This window comes from Dryas octopetala, chromosome 5 (assembly GCF_963921425.1).
Source record: "Dryas octopetala chromosome 5, drDryOcto1.1, whole genome shotgun sequence".
NCBI lineage: Eukaryota > Viridiplantae > Streptophyta > Magnoliopsida > Rosales > Rosaceae > Dryas > Dryas octopetala.
Window position 1 is genome coordinate 20,158,759 of NC_141370.1, and position 15,779 is coordinate 20,174,537.

Sequence of the window (15,779 nt, forward strand, 5' to 3'; positions counted from 1 at the left end):
TTTGTGTGTGTAAATATTGCATATTACCATATGTGGACATCTTTGCATAAAAATAGTATATTACTGTTGAAAGAAAAATCTCACATTGAAAATGTGATGCCTTGTATAGTGGCTACTCTTATTATCAATTGATTTTGAGATGAATACATAGATTCTTTCAATTACTTGATTAATTTAATTTCCTAATTGTGTTTATCTCTTTGGGACTTGAAGTCTTACCTAAAAGGAGATTATCACCGGATGCTTTTCACTCTTCAGGTAGGTATTCAGCCTTCTCATTTGAGTAATTAATTAACCAATATATGTATGTACAATTAATTAATTAAGCTTCTGAAGTTGGTTTAAAGCTTTTTATTCCAAAGATGGTATCACATCATCTGCACTATATCTTAATGGGAAAACGAGAGGAAGCATGATTCCCTCAAAACCCAATAATACTTCAGATATGCACCTATATACATGAGATTATTGGTCATATAAGTTAATTTATTGGTGCTTTTACATAAAGTGATTAACAACTTTTAAATTAAGTTGACTTTAACTTATAAGTGTGTGGACCTAATTTAGCAATTAGGGCAATGGTATTGCCCTTCCGTCAACATAAAATTCAGTAAGATTTTAAAAATCTGATAAAACTTTCATTAGGCAGTATTTAATTAATTAATGGGATACATTATTATACTATCATTATACAACTATTTGTCGATGGATACTAGTATATACGTGCCACTAATATCATACCGCTGCTAGCTTCACCTCTATCGCTAGCTTTACTACGTACGTTAATGTCAAGTTTGGCTACAAGGCTAGCTAGCTGAGCTCCTTTATTTCGGTAACTCAGGCAAGCTTAGTGCTCAACTGCTCATGAATCATGATATGAATATTTATACGAACAAATTAAACATGTGGTTAGGAGCTTGGGATCGATAAGATGAACTTATGATTAATATAATCATGTGGGGTTACGTAGGTAATAGAAATGACATCGATATATCATTGTATTGCAGGCATCGATTCTGATCAATTCGAGTTGCTAGAATCTGTCAGAGTGCATCATGATGATGATGATGGGCGCAGGGCACGAATGATGGTCTAGAATATTTGTGGCTGCACGTTGCAAGCTGCTATATAAATATATGAGTGGTAATAACAATGAGAAATTGACAATTCGATCTTTGTGTACTTTGGTATATTTATAAGTTGACCCAGTAACATTGCCTCCTATATATTGAGACAGCCAATAACTTATAATACGTACAATAACATCAATCATTAGGTCAACCAGTGACCACGTTGCTGCAGACAGGCAACAGATTTATTAATCAATTTTGAAGAGGCAAATTTCAGGTGCTCGATCATGAAGTATGCTTAGACATTTGTACTATATATCAAATCAATTAAATACTGCTTAGTGAAAGCCGATTCACATGTACAGAAATGTGACTCAACCAAGCTGCTGCCAAATAGATTCACAAAGATATGAGCTGCCGAAAGCCCGTAAATTTGGCACTAAAATGCTTAACCTAATTAATAGAAAGTTGCATATATGGAAATTACAATCCAAGAAAAGAAAAGAAAAAGTGGAGACTGTAAATGTCCTTTTGTGCACGCGCGTACGAGGCATAAGGGAATTATACTGAAGGAAATAGAATCTTGGAGGACAAAGATACTCTTGGTTACATGCATGTTTGGTTTTAGGTCTATTATAAGAAAACAAACAATAAAATGGAAAGAGATTCTCCAAAATCATGGGGTACTTGGATGCATATATGGCTTTCGGCTTTCTGCTGCCTAGCTCCAAGTCCAAAGGGACAACATTGATTGATAGTGGGCATTGCATTGGCCATTGCATGCAATTGTGACAAGGCAATTCCGGACTTCAAACTTGAAATAGTCTACTTTGATTCCAACTTATTATCCCACAACACAAATTACTCCAACCAAAACTTTGGACTTTGGAGGAATTGTGAATTAATAATGATTCCGGAGTTATTGTAGAATATATGAATGGCAAACTCCATTTTTGTAAGGAGATCACATGGGTCAAGTTCGGGGGAGTACCATTTGGGACCATTGATTCTTTCTAGTAAGGGGGTCATTTCTCCTTCAAGCCCTGGATTTGACATGTCATAGGAGTCTGACACGTGGCTTCCCAGTTAAGGATTCTTTATCAATGTCGAATCTAGGATGCACTTAATCAACACCACACCAATCACGCTATGCTAAAACTAGAGATCCAAGATATATATACATACACATCTTGCAAAGTAAAAATATAACCATACTAAAAACAATAATTATTTTTTCAATTTTTTATTATCAACTAATATGATAGATGATATTGCCTTTTATTACTAGTTTGTATTTTGTAACCATGGTATTTCCTATAATATTCATGAGATGTCTTGGGTAATTAACAAGCATAAGAACAATATATAGTTATATAATATATATAATCTCGAGAGTACTAATGATTACAAATAATACAACAACCGTATATGGATAATATAAGCTATCTATTCCTAAAACTCCGATATTTTTGTGATATTTTGGTGATGATGATGATGATGATGATCTCACTACTGGAAAATGCCACTTTGGGCACTGTCTAATACTCACAGTTAAGTTGAGTAACTGTGAGACTAAAATAATATTACACATGGTTTGGGGTAAACTATGACTCTAAGCTATTTTTTTTTTTTTTTTTACTGACGCCACATATCTCTCACCCTCTCTCTGCAGAAAGCAAAACAAAACACCACTCATCTCACTCCTCTCTCGCAGGAAGAACACCATAAAGAAATTAAACCTCTTTTATCAAACAACAAACCATTTTTTTTCCCACCAGATCTGTGTTGGCCATCTCCTAGACACCATTTTCATGTTTTACCTTTAAACCAAGCTCTTCTTAGAGCTCTCAGTTCAGAAACAAAGAAAAAAGAAACAACTTTTCAAGGCAAGCTCCAACCTACGTACTGCACCATCGTTGCATCGTCGGCCACCCGATTCCATCGCTTATCTTGTCGTTTTCGCCATGATGTATCGGCAAAGATCTGACTACGTTCTTCCACACCCACCACCACCAACAGAACCACGCTGCTTCGATTTCTACTTCCCCTTAATCTCCAAGTATCCACGTCGCCGGAATCCAACTTCTTTCCATCCATGTCTTATCTGACTCAAGTTTAAAATTGACTCGGGTTACAAAATGATACAATTTAAAAATAAAAAAAAAACAGTTGAATTGACATCCATGTCAGGTGTGAAGAAGTGATTTCACATCATCAAAATACGAGCTAATAAGAAAATAATTTGATGGGCTCAAGCTAGCTAACAAAGAAGACCGGCTCTAAATTGTGGGGTCCACTTTATATTTGACGAACGGTTATTGTAATTGTGATTTTTTAACAATAGAACCCCTGACAAAGGAACAGCCATCAAAACTATGACTTGGATATCAATAAACACTCGAAACCCCATTTGGTAGCAATAGGCACACTTTCAGTGCTGTGCCCTATGCAGATTTTTCTAATTTTGTGTATTAGCTATGTGGGGCTGGTTTCTCTCTTTCTCGACCAAATATTTGTTAGCTTGTATTCTCCAAGACTCTAATTCTCTATCACCAACTATCCCAATCTCTAAGCTCTTTGGTAGGATGAGTCAAAAAGAGCATCGCGAATAGTTTCCATCTAACAAAGCGTTAAAAATCAGACGGTGATCACGAATTGTCCATGGAAGTAGGGTCATTTCTTCCAAGAGCTAGATTCTCCATCTAGTGTGTTGGGTAGGCCCGCCAAACCTTGCTGCAAACCACACTAGTAAGCACCCAAAAAAATATCCATATATTCTAACATATTGGGTTGACCAAGTAATAATATGTTCATGTCATCGATCACCACCATCCACTGTGTTTTGAATCTTTTGATCGATTTTATACTGTCATCAATATAGGTCCTCCTAGAGTAGCTACTTGTCCCTGTAACTAGAATGTTTTGCTCTCTCTCTCTCTCTCTCTCTCTCTCTCTCTCTCTCTCTCTCTCTCTCTCTCTCTCTCTCTCTCTCTCTCTCTCTCTATCTCTCTATCTCTCTCTCTCTCTCTCTCTGAGGTGGGTGAAGGGGAGGTTGTTGTTGGTTAATGGTAGTTATTACTAAGACAGAAATCATGTCCCACTTAAAACTCCAACCTTTACCACTGTGCCTCTCTCTCACACACACACACACATATATATATATATAGTACTCGACCCCAATTCAAAATCCTCATTGTGAATTACTCCCTACTATTGTTTCTCCCACTCCCTACTTCATATGTTAGCAAAAGTAGTGTCCTCTCCTACTCCCATACCTCCTCTCCAACTCCTTCCCTCTCCTCCACTTGAACAAAACAAAACCACCAAAACCCCCATTGCTCATATTGGATAAGACCCTCTCTCTCCCAACTCTCTTTCATATAGTTCGATAACAGTACTCTGTCTCAAATCACAACCTAATCTCTAAACCCGAAACTCTGGCTATGCCAAATGGCGATTCTCATCTGTGGCTCCCAATTAGTTTTTCTTCTCTAGTATAAGTAGGCCGAATATATACAAAACTTCAACTTGCAACGTTTATTTGATTTAACTTTGCAATTCAACGAGCTAGTTACATTGATATATGGATTATCTGAAGGAATTGGAAGGAAAACGACTCCATGATCATTTAGCTGCTCAAAGCATGGGGGGTGGAACTGGAAAAACGGCAAGGCGTATATGGGTTCCGGGGCCGATCATAGTCGGAGCCGGTCCATCCGGCTTAGCCGCGGCCGCGTGTCTGAAACAAAAAGGCATACCAAGCTTGATCCTGGAAAGAGCCAACTGCATAGCCTCCTTATGGCAGCTCAAGACATACGACCGGCTCCGGCTCCACCTCCCGAAGCAATTCTGTGAGCTGATCCTCATGCCATTCCCTGCGGACTTCCCCACGTACCCAACAAAACAGCAGTTCGTGGGGTACTTGAACGCCTACGCGGCGCACTTCGATTTGAAGCCGGCTTTCAACAAGACGGTGGTGAGTGCGGAGTACGACAGCAGATGTGGGCTTTGGCTGGTTAAGACGGCGGGGCTGAAGAGCGAGGACACCACGGAGTACGTGTGCCAGTGGCTCATTGTTGCCAGTGGGGAAAATGCGGAGGAGGTGGCGCCGAGATTTCAAGGCATGGATGAGTTTGGTGGGCCCATTTTTCACACCAGCTGTTACAAGAGCGGCGAGTTGTTTCGGGGGAAGAGAGTGTTGGTGGTCGGCTGTGGGAATTCGGGCATGGAGGTTTCTTTGGATCTCTGCAACTACAATGCACGCCCTTCCCTTGTAGTAAAAGATTCGGTCAGCATACTCAAACTCAAACTCAAACCTAGCTAGCTAGCTACTTAGCTCAATTACAAATTTTGGGGTTTTCTTATTTGTTTTAAATACAATTTTTCGGTTTCATATATCTCAAAGTCGAACAGGGAGAACAAGAATTGAACTCTCTCGCCTAAGTGCTATCTCTAATCTAGTCATAATCTCTATGACTATGACCAGAGCTATAAGGCTGAAACTTTGGTTCCTTTTTTGAGTGCATCTAGCTAGACGACATTTTTGTTATAGTAACTAAATATAAAATAATCGATATACACAAAATATCTATTCATGGCATGTTTAAAAGACTTCATGGTGCATGTTGTTGACCTAGCCAGCTATCTTGGTACAGTATATAGGTACTGTAGACCAAAGTAATTAAACGAATTAAGTCCATCTCTTACAATTAATTAAAAGATGTCATTCTGCTGTCTTGACTTTATTGGAATTCGTTTGCATGCGCAACATGGTCAGAAACAGAAAATCTTATACCATATGAACCGTATATATAGAAGCTATATATGTGCTAGCTTCTTTTGTAAAAGTTTTCTTCTGCAGAGAATCAGTCAGTGTTGCAGACACTAAAAGGAGAGAGGTAAAAAAAGAATTAACATGTCGTGTTAGAAGCAAACCCGCACACAAACGTGGGGGGATAATATTTAGGCAGTGACCTCGATTGAGCTAGCTAGCTAGCTCATCTTTCTTAGTCCTTTGTTTTTAAATGCTTGCATGCTTTTGTAATATAGTCTTTAATTTAATTAATTAAAGATAATGTTATTCGCACTCTTAGTTTGTACGTTATTCTGTATTATAAAGTGTTAAATTAAGAACCTAAGGTTAGAAAAGAATGTGAATATATAACAAGTGCGTTAATTAATCATAGTTTTTGAAGATATTAATGTTGTTGTTGCAGGTGCACATCTTGCCTCAAGAAATCCTTGGAATATCAACTTTTGGACTGTCCATGTGGTTCCTAAAGTGGTTCCCCATGCGGCTTGTGGATCATTTTTTGCTTCTGGTGTCACGCCTCATGCTTGGCGACACTTCCCAGTTTGGAATCAACCGCCCACAGCGTGGCCCTCTCGAGCTCAAAAGCTTGTCTGGCAAGACACCTGTTTTGGATATCGGCACTCTTGCTAAGATTAAAACTGGTCACATCAAGGTGCGCATTTCATCATCTCAATATTCTCATACCGTGTATGTATGTCATACAAATATATCTCATGTTGAGAGAGAGAAATAAAGCAAGGCAGTAAAGCAACTAAAGCATGGCAATAATTTGATTTATTTCATTAATATATATGTAGGTATGCAAGGCAATAAAGCAACTAAAGCATCAAGCTGTGGAGTTCGTAGATGGGAGAGTAGAGAAATTCGATGCCATCATATTTGCAACGGGTTACAGAAGTAATGTAATGTCATGGCTGAAGGTAATTTGTTGAATGAATTAAATGGGTTGAAATGAAATGTGGGGATATTATATTGATATGAAATTGAAATTGGTGGAATATATATATATATATATATATGTGTGTGTGTTAATTTGTGTGTGTTATGATCTTGTCAGGAAAGGAGCATGTTTTCTGAAAAAGATGGATTGCCTCGGAAGGCATTCCCAAACGGGTGGAAAGGGGAATGCGGGTTGTATTCGGTGGGGTTGACGCAGCGTGGGCTGTTAGGCGCTTCTCTTGATGCAAAGAGGATTGCAGAGGATATCGAGCATCGCTGGAAAGCTGATCAAGCCACACATAATTTCATGGCCTTCACTACTACTCGTGCACTCCCACCACAACCTTAATTCAATTAATAAGAACCAAATTAACCACTTTATATCTATTCTGCAGCTAGCTTGCTAGCTTTGCACACCATGTTGCACCCAATGACTTTCATCCCTTAGAACCTGACCTTGGCCAAGGAAATTAAAGACAAATGTGTGTGGCAAATTGAAAAAGTACTTGTGGCCGGTGTGGGGTACAAATTGGGTTTGCCAATATTGTAATCATGATTCAATTATATATGTATAATAGTGAACCTAGCTAGCTGGGGAGGTCGGATATGCAAGAAAAGTTTGCTATTTCTTTTGGGGAGGGGTGGTTCTCAACTTCTCATTAATGGGTATATCTTGTAAATTGCAACTTCTACTTTTAAGCTATGGGTAGGATATTTTAGGGCTTGAGGTTTTTAGATTTGGTTGATTTTATAATCTTAGTATGTCACGATTTTAAGATGGTGGTGTGAATATGTGATTTTTGATTGGTGTATATATAGAGTATGATATTTTATCAATTCCACTCGCATCATTTTTCTTTTAGTGTTATTGATCAGAAAGAGAAACTAACAATGACAATCCCTATAATCCGATAATACCACGTTAACCTCTTGCCATCACATATGAGAAAACATTCGCAGGTTCTTAGATCTTGAATATGCAATTGTCCATTCCCAATTTAACTATATAATATAGACTGAAAATCCATATATGTTGTGTACATATAGAGAATATGCTTATTTGTTCAATGGATAATTAAGCAAATGGATAGATTTATGTATATAAGCCATAGAGAAACATTCCACTAATTAAACTTAGACCTAGCTATGGACCATCCTATATGCATCTTATTTGGGGCCAGGAAATCAGAAAGTAAAAAGTGATCCAAAAAGGAAAGAAAAGAAAAATCATTTACGCCAAATAAAAAGGTGTACTGTGATGGCCATGAAGATGAAAGTGGCCCTCATGATCAATATCATCAGGTTCTCCTGATCGATCTGTATCTTCTGCTGATTGAAGAGTAATTACCCCTTTAATTAAATATTTGATGATCATATATATATATATATATCATGATCAATTGCATTAATTGTTATCCTGATTGTCTTATCAAACTCAGCCTTTATATATATATATATATATATATATATCCTCATCTATCAATTACTCGGACCACCATTACTTAATTGTTGAGCTAGCATCCGTAGAATATCCACCACAACTTGACCTTGTCAACAGTACTTAATTATATCATTGTATGGTGGGTCAAATATTTATGGCAATTATTGTGAATTCAAGTCGTATTCAAAATGTGAATGAACAACAAGCCTGGATCCATCAGCTTCTTAGTGACCATGACTAACTGAATTATTTGTGTGTGAATTGACAAGCCATAAATATAAAATATACATTAAATAAATAAATTGTAGATATATATTTTATATAAAGGGTAACCATAGGCATAGGTGATTAAATTGGTGTAAGTAGTCCAAGGTATAACCTAAATGTGGGATCTCACACCTGAAGGGCCTATATATATAATATATATACAAGAATGCTCTAAAATTAATTTGCTAGTAAGTTAATACAAAACTAACTACCATGTTGGGTCCACTGCATAATGTAATATTAAAATCCGAACCGTCTATCTTTTAGGTCTTACTTCAAAGATCATCCATGTAAAAAATCTCTAAAATCAGAAGTCATTTAGTCATTTGATTATAACAACTATTTCTATGCTTTTATCGAAAACACTGATCGTCTATTTATTTGATATGAATTAGATGATTATATAATTTCCGATTTAGTTGATTTTTTGCAATGATGATCTTTGAAGTATGACCTAAACAATTGACAGTTCGGATTATGAGATTAATTATGTGGTAGTCCCAAAAGCATGGTTAGCTTCGTATTAATTTACTAACTAGTTAGTTTTAGAGCACTCATCTATATATATATATATATAAATGTGGGATCTCACATTTAGGCTTATTTATGGGATCCTTCATGAGGTTCACTTTAGATTGTTTTTCGATAATCGAAATCGTCTACTTTTTTTTTTTGGTCTTCATTGAAAAATCGTGTTTGCAAAAAATTAAGTTAATCGAAACTATTTGACCGTTGATTAAATAATCACCATTTCAAGTGTTTATCGAAAATATTTTGTTCGTCTATTTATTTGATCAAAGTTTGATAACTTAATGGTTTCTGATTTGCTTAATATTTTATAAGAATGATATTTGAATATAGACTTAAAAAATGGACATTCGGATTATTGAAATAAAATGTGGAGTGGGCCCCACATTAGGATCTCACAAATAAGCCTATATGTGGAGTGGTCCTGGTCGGAGCTGTGCATAAGGATTTTGTTATAGCCGGAGTAGGCGTCCATGAAACTAAGGAGTGCATGGCCTGCTGTGGCATCAACCAGTTGGTCAATGCGAGGAAGAGGAAAACTATCCTTGGGGCAGGCCTTGTTGAGGTCGGTGAAGTCGACGCACATCCGCCACTTGCCATTTGATTTTTTGACCATCACAACATTGGCCAGCCAATCCGGGTAGGAAACCTCGCGGATGAAACCAATTTTCTGTAACTTGTCGACTTCTTCCTTCATAGCAGCATAGATTTCGGGCTTGTACTGCCTACGCTTTTGGTGGACGGGGCGGTGCCGCGGGTTAAGACTTAGGCGATGGGAGATCACCTCCGGAGAGATCCCAGGCATGTCATCATAGGACCAGGCAAAGACTTCAGCATTGGTACGAAGGAAGTTGATGAGTTCGTCTCGGAGAGCAGTACTAAACTGGGTTCCGACCCGTACCTTGCGGTCCGGGTAGGCAGGTGAGATGAGAACTTCTTCCACATGATGGTCATCTGGTTGGGCAATAGCTCTGAAAGATGAATCACGAGGATCTTCGGGAGGATCCGGGGTAGGGCAGGTGGGGGAGACAGAAACAGCCATAGAGGGCATAGCCTCTTTCTTCTTCTTGACGGAAGTCGTATAGCAGGACCTGGCTGACACCTGGTTGCCTTTGACTACCCCCGTGCCACATGGGGTCGGGAACTTGATCAAAAGCAAGTGAGTGGAAATCATAACCTTCAGTTGGTTAAGGGCTGGTTGTCCTAGGATGACGTTGTACGCTGTGGGGCAGTCGACCACCAAAAACTGAGTGGTTGTGGTAGCGGACGAAGGATACCTCCCAAGGGTGAGTGGAAGGTAGATCTCGCCAAGAGGGGTGACCATATCGCCCGAAAAGCTAAGTAAAGGAGCGACCGACCGGTCAAGCCTCTCTTGGTCAATCCCAAGAGCTGTGAAGGCGGAGGCGAAGAGGATGTTGACGGAGCTACCACAATCGACAAGGATCCGAGCCACATCAAAATTAGCTATGGTGGCTTCAATGACCAAGGGGTCATCGTGTGGGAAGATCAAATCACGTTCCTCTTCCTCAGCAAAGGAAATGGGCGACCACCCGAGCTTAGGAGTCTTTTTTCCACGGTGGAAGTCTACAGCCATAACGCCGGAGCATTGCTGAGCACTTTGGGCGTATTCCTTCCTAGCCCTGTTGGAGTTGCCAGCGAGGGTCGGGCCCCCACAGATGGTATTGACCCGCCCCCGTCGTTGTCCTTCGGCCTTGGCCTTCTCGGTGGCCTCCTTGTCTATAAAGCCATCCAATTTTCCTTCATGTACCAAAGTTTCTATTGCCTCCTTAAAGGCTCTGCATGCCTCGGTGTCATGACCATGGTCATTATGATAAAGGCAAAAGAAGTTCTTGTTGGCCCGGTACCGTGTTTGTGGTGGGCGGGGTGGGAGCTTGGGAAGTATGTCTTTGATCTGAGGATACAATTCTGTATAAGTAACAGTGAGAATTGTATAGACTTTGAACCTGGAGGCGTAGGATGTCTTTTATAGTACCTTTGGAGGAGTGTCAACCAATCCGGTGACGACACGTGTCCTTTGTGGTGACTTGCACTGTGCGAGCGCCACGTGTCACCGGTCTCGAGGATCCGGGTGAGTTGACACGGGTCGGAGGCCCAGGAGGCTTGAGCTTGGGAGGCCGGAGCCTAAGAGCCCGGGGCCCAGGGGGCCGGAGCCTAGGAGGTCGTGGCCTAGGAGGCCGGAGCCTAGTAGGTCGGGGGCTAGGAGCCCAGGAAGGGCTTAGTCTTTTGGGCCTAGGCCCAAACAACACGATGTTAAGCCTTGTGTGACTTGTCATTATGCCTAGACGATTAATCATACGAACAGGATTATTGAAATAAAATGTGGAGTGGGCCCCACATTAGGATCTCACAAATAAGCCTAAATATGGAATCTCACACTTGAAAGGGCCTATATATATATAAATATATAAATGGGAAAAAAAAAAAGTGTAAGTTTGAGTGCATGATATGATATGGATATGGACAATGACAAGTACAATATTTCTAGAATTGAGGGGTCGAGTTAGTTAGGGTTTAAAGATTTGTTGTTGGCGGGTTTTATTCCGACCGATTGGAATTTATGAAGCACAATATTGCTACAAAGGAATCTTCAGCAATTCAGATCCAATCAAGACACTAGTAAACACTGCCATGGGAGAGAGAGAGTGAGGACCAGCAAGTGTGGTCTACTAATAATTGCCTGGCGGCCATGGCCCATCAGATCCATCTCATAATTATAATGCCAAATTTATATAAATTAAGGCTCCTTAATTAACGACTAGCCCTACTTATTCTGCTACCGACTATTTTTCTCATCATCTTTGGTGTTTACTGTTTAGATGCACAAGTTTTCAGATGATACATATTTTGAAGGGCCTCAACCATCTTCATCAGTTTGCTTGCAAATTAGGACGTAAATGGTCCAGATTACACGTGATATCCCGGAGTACATTATGTGGGCAAAGCTTTCCTTCAGTGTACGTACGCATGGTGCACATGCTCATCGATTTCGACCCCCCAATTCCAAATTTGATATATGGATTTACTTACTTCTACTAATACTGCCTTTATTGTTCGTGGTCCAAAAATATTTATTATGGTAACTGTCGGATTGATTATTCCAAATCTCCCCAGGACCATTTCTCGATCGCTAGTTGAAATGCATGAATGAGTCGTATATAGTTAGTGTCTTTACTCTTTAGTGATGGAGTGTAATTAGGAAAGTAAATAAATATGGGCAGCTGCAAATTAATGCAATGAGCAAATCGGGTAAGGCCACCAGAGGTTGGTGTATGAAAACAGATATAAATGTGTGTGTGGGGGCACTGTAACTTTATTAGGCAGATGAAAAGGGCAAGACATGCAGGCGCAGGGAAGTGTGATCAGTAAGAAGAGGACAACTCAGCCAGAGGCATTAGGAAATACTTTGGAGATGGACATGACGAGCTACTACTCTCTACTCACTATACTCACTCTACTCACTCACTTTTCACACTTGTACATTCCATTGGTTTTCATCTTTGAACTACCTACACCACCTACCTTGCTCCATGAATTATGGACCACCACTTGCAACTTGTTTTATGATTCCCCCATTCATCCATCCGCCCCCCTCCCCACATGTTATGGGATTCCCAAGTGGGACATTGTATTGTGAGCTTCCACTTTCTCCTTCAGTGAAAACTCGTTTTCTCTTTCCCAAGGTAAGAATGTACGTGTTCATCCTCACCTGACACGTAGAGAGATAGATAGAATTGATATTTACAAGTATATATAGGTGCAAATCCGATCACCCACTAAATGGAAATAAGTAAGGACGAATATTTAATATTGAGAGATCGATCTCCTTAAGTCTCAGCTATTAGCTACTAATGAGCTAACAATGTATATTAATCAAACTAATAGTGATAACATATATGCACACGTTACATATGTGCAGCTAGTTAAGAGGGAAAAATGAGGTGTGCTTTGAAATTAAGAAAAAAGGGTTGAGTAAGATAGACGTTTTATCTATATAACAATAATTTGGTGGCCGCCGGACTTTTTGAGTAAGATCGATCAATCCTTTTCATTATCAATTTCTAGCTAGCTAGCTCTTAAATTTTGTCATTATATACACATATACTAGCTAGAAGGTCAAGGGGAATGATCGAGTGAATATATGTTTGTCAACTCATGCATGAAAGCTATATAACCTAATGCACCCCAGGCCAGTATATGTGTTAAAAGTGTGATAGCACTTTAATTAATTGTGTCATATATGAAGTTGTCAATTTAGAGTACGTTGATGAAATATCAAGGATTAATTAGACCTGACAATATACAAGCCTGCAGATTAATTTCAATTCTTTCCTCCAATCCAATGCAATCCCAGCAGGGATTTGAGAGAGACAGCATGAAGATCGATTAAAGCAGTAAAAGATGATATGATGGTGTTCTTTATTACACTAGTGTCCGTAGCCAGAGAGAGCATGCATATATATGCATGTGTAAACTAACTGTAAAGAGAGGCATAGAGTTGCTTAAAGGAGAGAGTCCCAACTCCCAACCCAGCCACTTGGTCGATAGATCATGAGTGCTTTTGTAGTGGCTGGCACATACATGATACACATATTTTTCTCCCCCATCTTCTTGGAATCTAAATGGATCTACAAGAATCTTCCCTGCCCTTCACACCCAGAAACAGACAAAATCCTCTTACATTTGGGATTACATGTTTGAGCCTTGCAACTTGTTATTTAGTTCGGGAGATGGGATAGTTAAAGGGTTCTACCATGTTTAAGTGGAGAGAGAGAGAGAGATTCCATTTTGTACTTTTCTAACCCTAGCTAGCCAACAAATGTGGAATGAAGAAGAGCTCATTTTATTTTCGATAAAAAAGAGACTAGAGTGCTACTACTAGACCAGATAGTCATAAGCAAAGAAAAAAAACTTATTTTAAAAGAAGCGGTCCAATAATTTTTTGAGATGTTGAGGAAAATTATAAAGGTCCATTAATTTTAACTACTAAATTTTAATAACTTTTTAATTTAGGTACCAAAATTAAATAGTATTTTAGATTAGATACTAGTTGAAAAATTAAATAAAATAATAAAGTAAAAGGTATTAGAATTTACAAATATTACATCACATGCCACTACAATAAAATAATAATAATAATATTACTTTAATTTATACTATATTGTATTAAAAAAAAAAAATCAATCCAGTCACAACTTAACTGTGACTGTCTTGGTAAATTAAAAGAGATAACTCACACCACTATACTATGTATTATTTTGAGTAAAAGTATTGTTTTGACATCTATTTATATTATATTGTAGTATAATTTCTCTAAAAAAAATTCAATTAAGTCACAAATTAACTGTGACTGTTTTACAATTTAGATGTGACTGTCGTTCAATCACAACTAAATTTGAAGTTGAGACTACATTAGCAAATTTTCAAGATAATATAAAAGCCTCAAGAGCAATTTTGTAAAACATTATAAATTTTAACTAACACCCATCATATGTGGGCCAAAGGACAAAAATGTCAAATGAAAAAGGCTCAAATCAAAGAGGCCAACATATTTGTGATCTAATCTAAAAAACTACATTTAAATTTGGTAGTTCAATTGAAATATTATATAGTTTTCATGCTATACCAAAAAATTATTGGAATTTGATATTTAATCTTAATTTTCTAAAATTATAAATGATGTCATTTATTGTTTAATAATAAATGATATAATTAAACAACTATTTATTTAAAAAAAATTAAATTTCAATATTTCACAAGTTTTCAATCACTACCCCTGAATTATTATGTGAACAAAAAAAAAAAAAAGAGAAAATTGTATATGTTGAGTCTAATACCAATTCAGGCTGAGTTGAAACTCTTTGGGCTTACAACTCTCATCTCAACTTGATACAGCCCACATTCAATGGAACTTAAAGCGTATGAATTCAAATCGATCACATGGGTAACAAAATGTTTGGCCCGATAATAAGATTGGGCTCATATATCGTCTTAGAACGGTCCAAATCAAGTTAAGCCCATAAGTCCATCAGCTTTGTAGTTGTCCTGTTCCGGTAGATAGCTCCCTAGTTACGGGTTACAATCTTGCGTTTTGATTTATGGATTTGTAACGGTGTTCAGACGAAAAAAGAATGACACCCAATTAGTATCCTCAGTAGCACTTAACCCCTGTTTAACCATAGAATCAAAGTATTTGTTCAAATATTGGACTCACCTATGTATGCTTTATAAAAAAAATATGTCAATATGATCAACAATGTGATTGATACATGTAACATTATTTTTTAGAATTGCTCGTATCCATTTGTACTCGGTCATAAATCATTCTTATACAAAATTAAAGTTAGAGGTAGGCTGTAAAAGCACATGGGCTTTAATAATTGAGGAAGAGAACTTAAATGAAGAATAGAGAATTTGGCAGCATATGTGTTTTAATTTCCAACTACCCTTTGTAAGTGTACTTGCAAGTAGAGCTAAATTTCGTGTGATCACCCAATTCAATCCAATTCAGTATATGGTGCTAATAAACCAAACTTTAACTAATGAATAATGAAGAATGAATCAAAAAATCAAATTATTTTGACAGAGATTGTCACACACAAACAGGTGTCAACCACAGATAGAAAAATCTATGAAGAACCAGAATCTCAAGAAAAATAGAATGTAAAATACACGAGTTTACTACAACAATTTTTGGGTTCTT

The 15,779-nt window shown here is 38.0% G+C and overlaps 1 protein-coding gene across 1 annotated transcript; it reads left to right on the forward strand.

The window, feature by feature from the left end:
- Window positions 1–4,288: 4,288 nt before the first annotated feature.
- YUC2 (Flavin-binding monooxygenase family protein) lies at window positions 4,289–7,536 on the forward strand. Its single transcript, XM_086243102.1, has 4 exons — window positions 4,289–5,358; window positions 6,287–6,535; window positions 6,681–6,803; window positions 6,941–7,536. Exons 1-4 carry the CDS (start codon window positions 4,654–4,656, stop codon window positions 7,169–7,171), a joined length of 1,308 nt encoding a protein of 435 aa, XP_086099228.1. The 5' UTR covers window positions 4,289–4,653; the 3' UTR covers window positions 7,172–7,536.
- Window positions 7,537–15,779: the final 8,243 nt, after the last annotated feature.

What these genes read in the sequence shown, in the direction of transcription:
- YUC2 (XM_086243102.1), top strand. Translation starts at nt 4,654, where the DNA reads ATGGATTATCTGAAGGAATTGGAAGGAAAACGACTCCATGATCATTTA. An exon ending in CCCTTGTAGTAAAAGATTCG is followed by an intron (nt 5,359 to 6,286) that starts GTCAGCATACTC and finishes TTGTTGTTGCAG; the next exon opens with GTGCACATCTTGCCTCAAGA. An exon ending in ATGTAATGTCATGGCTGAAG is followed by an intron (nt 6,804 to 6,940) that starts GTAATTTGTTGA and finishes TGATCTTGTCAG; the next exon opens with GAAAGGAGCATGTTTTCTGA.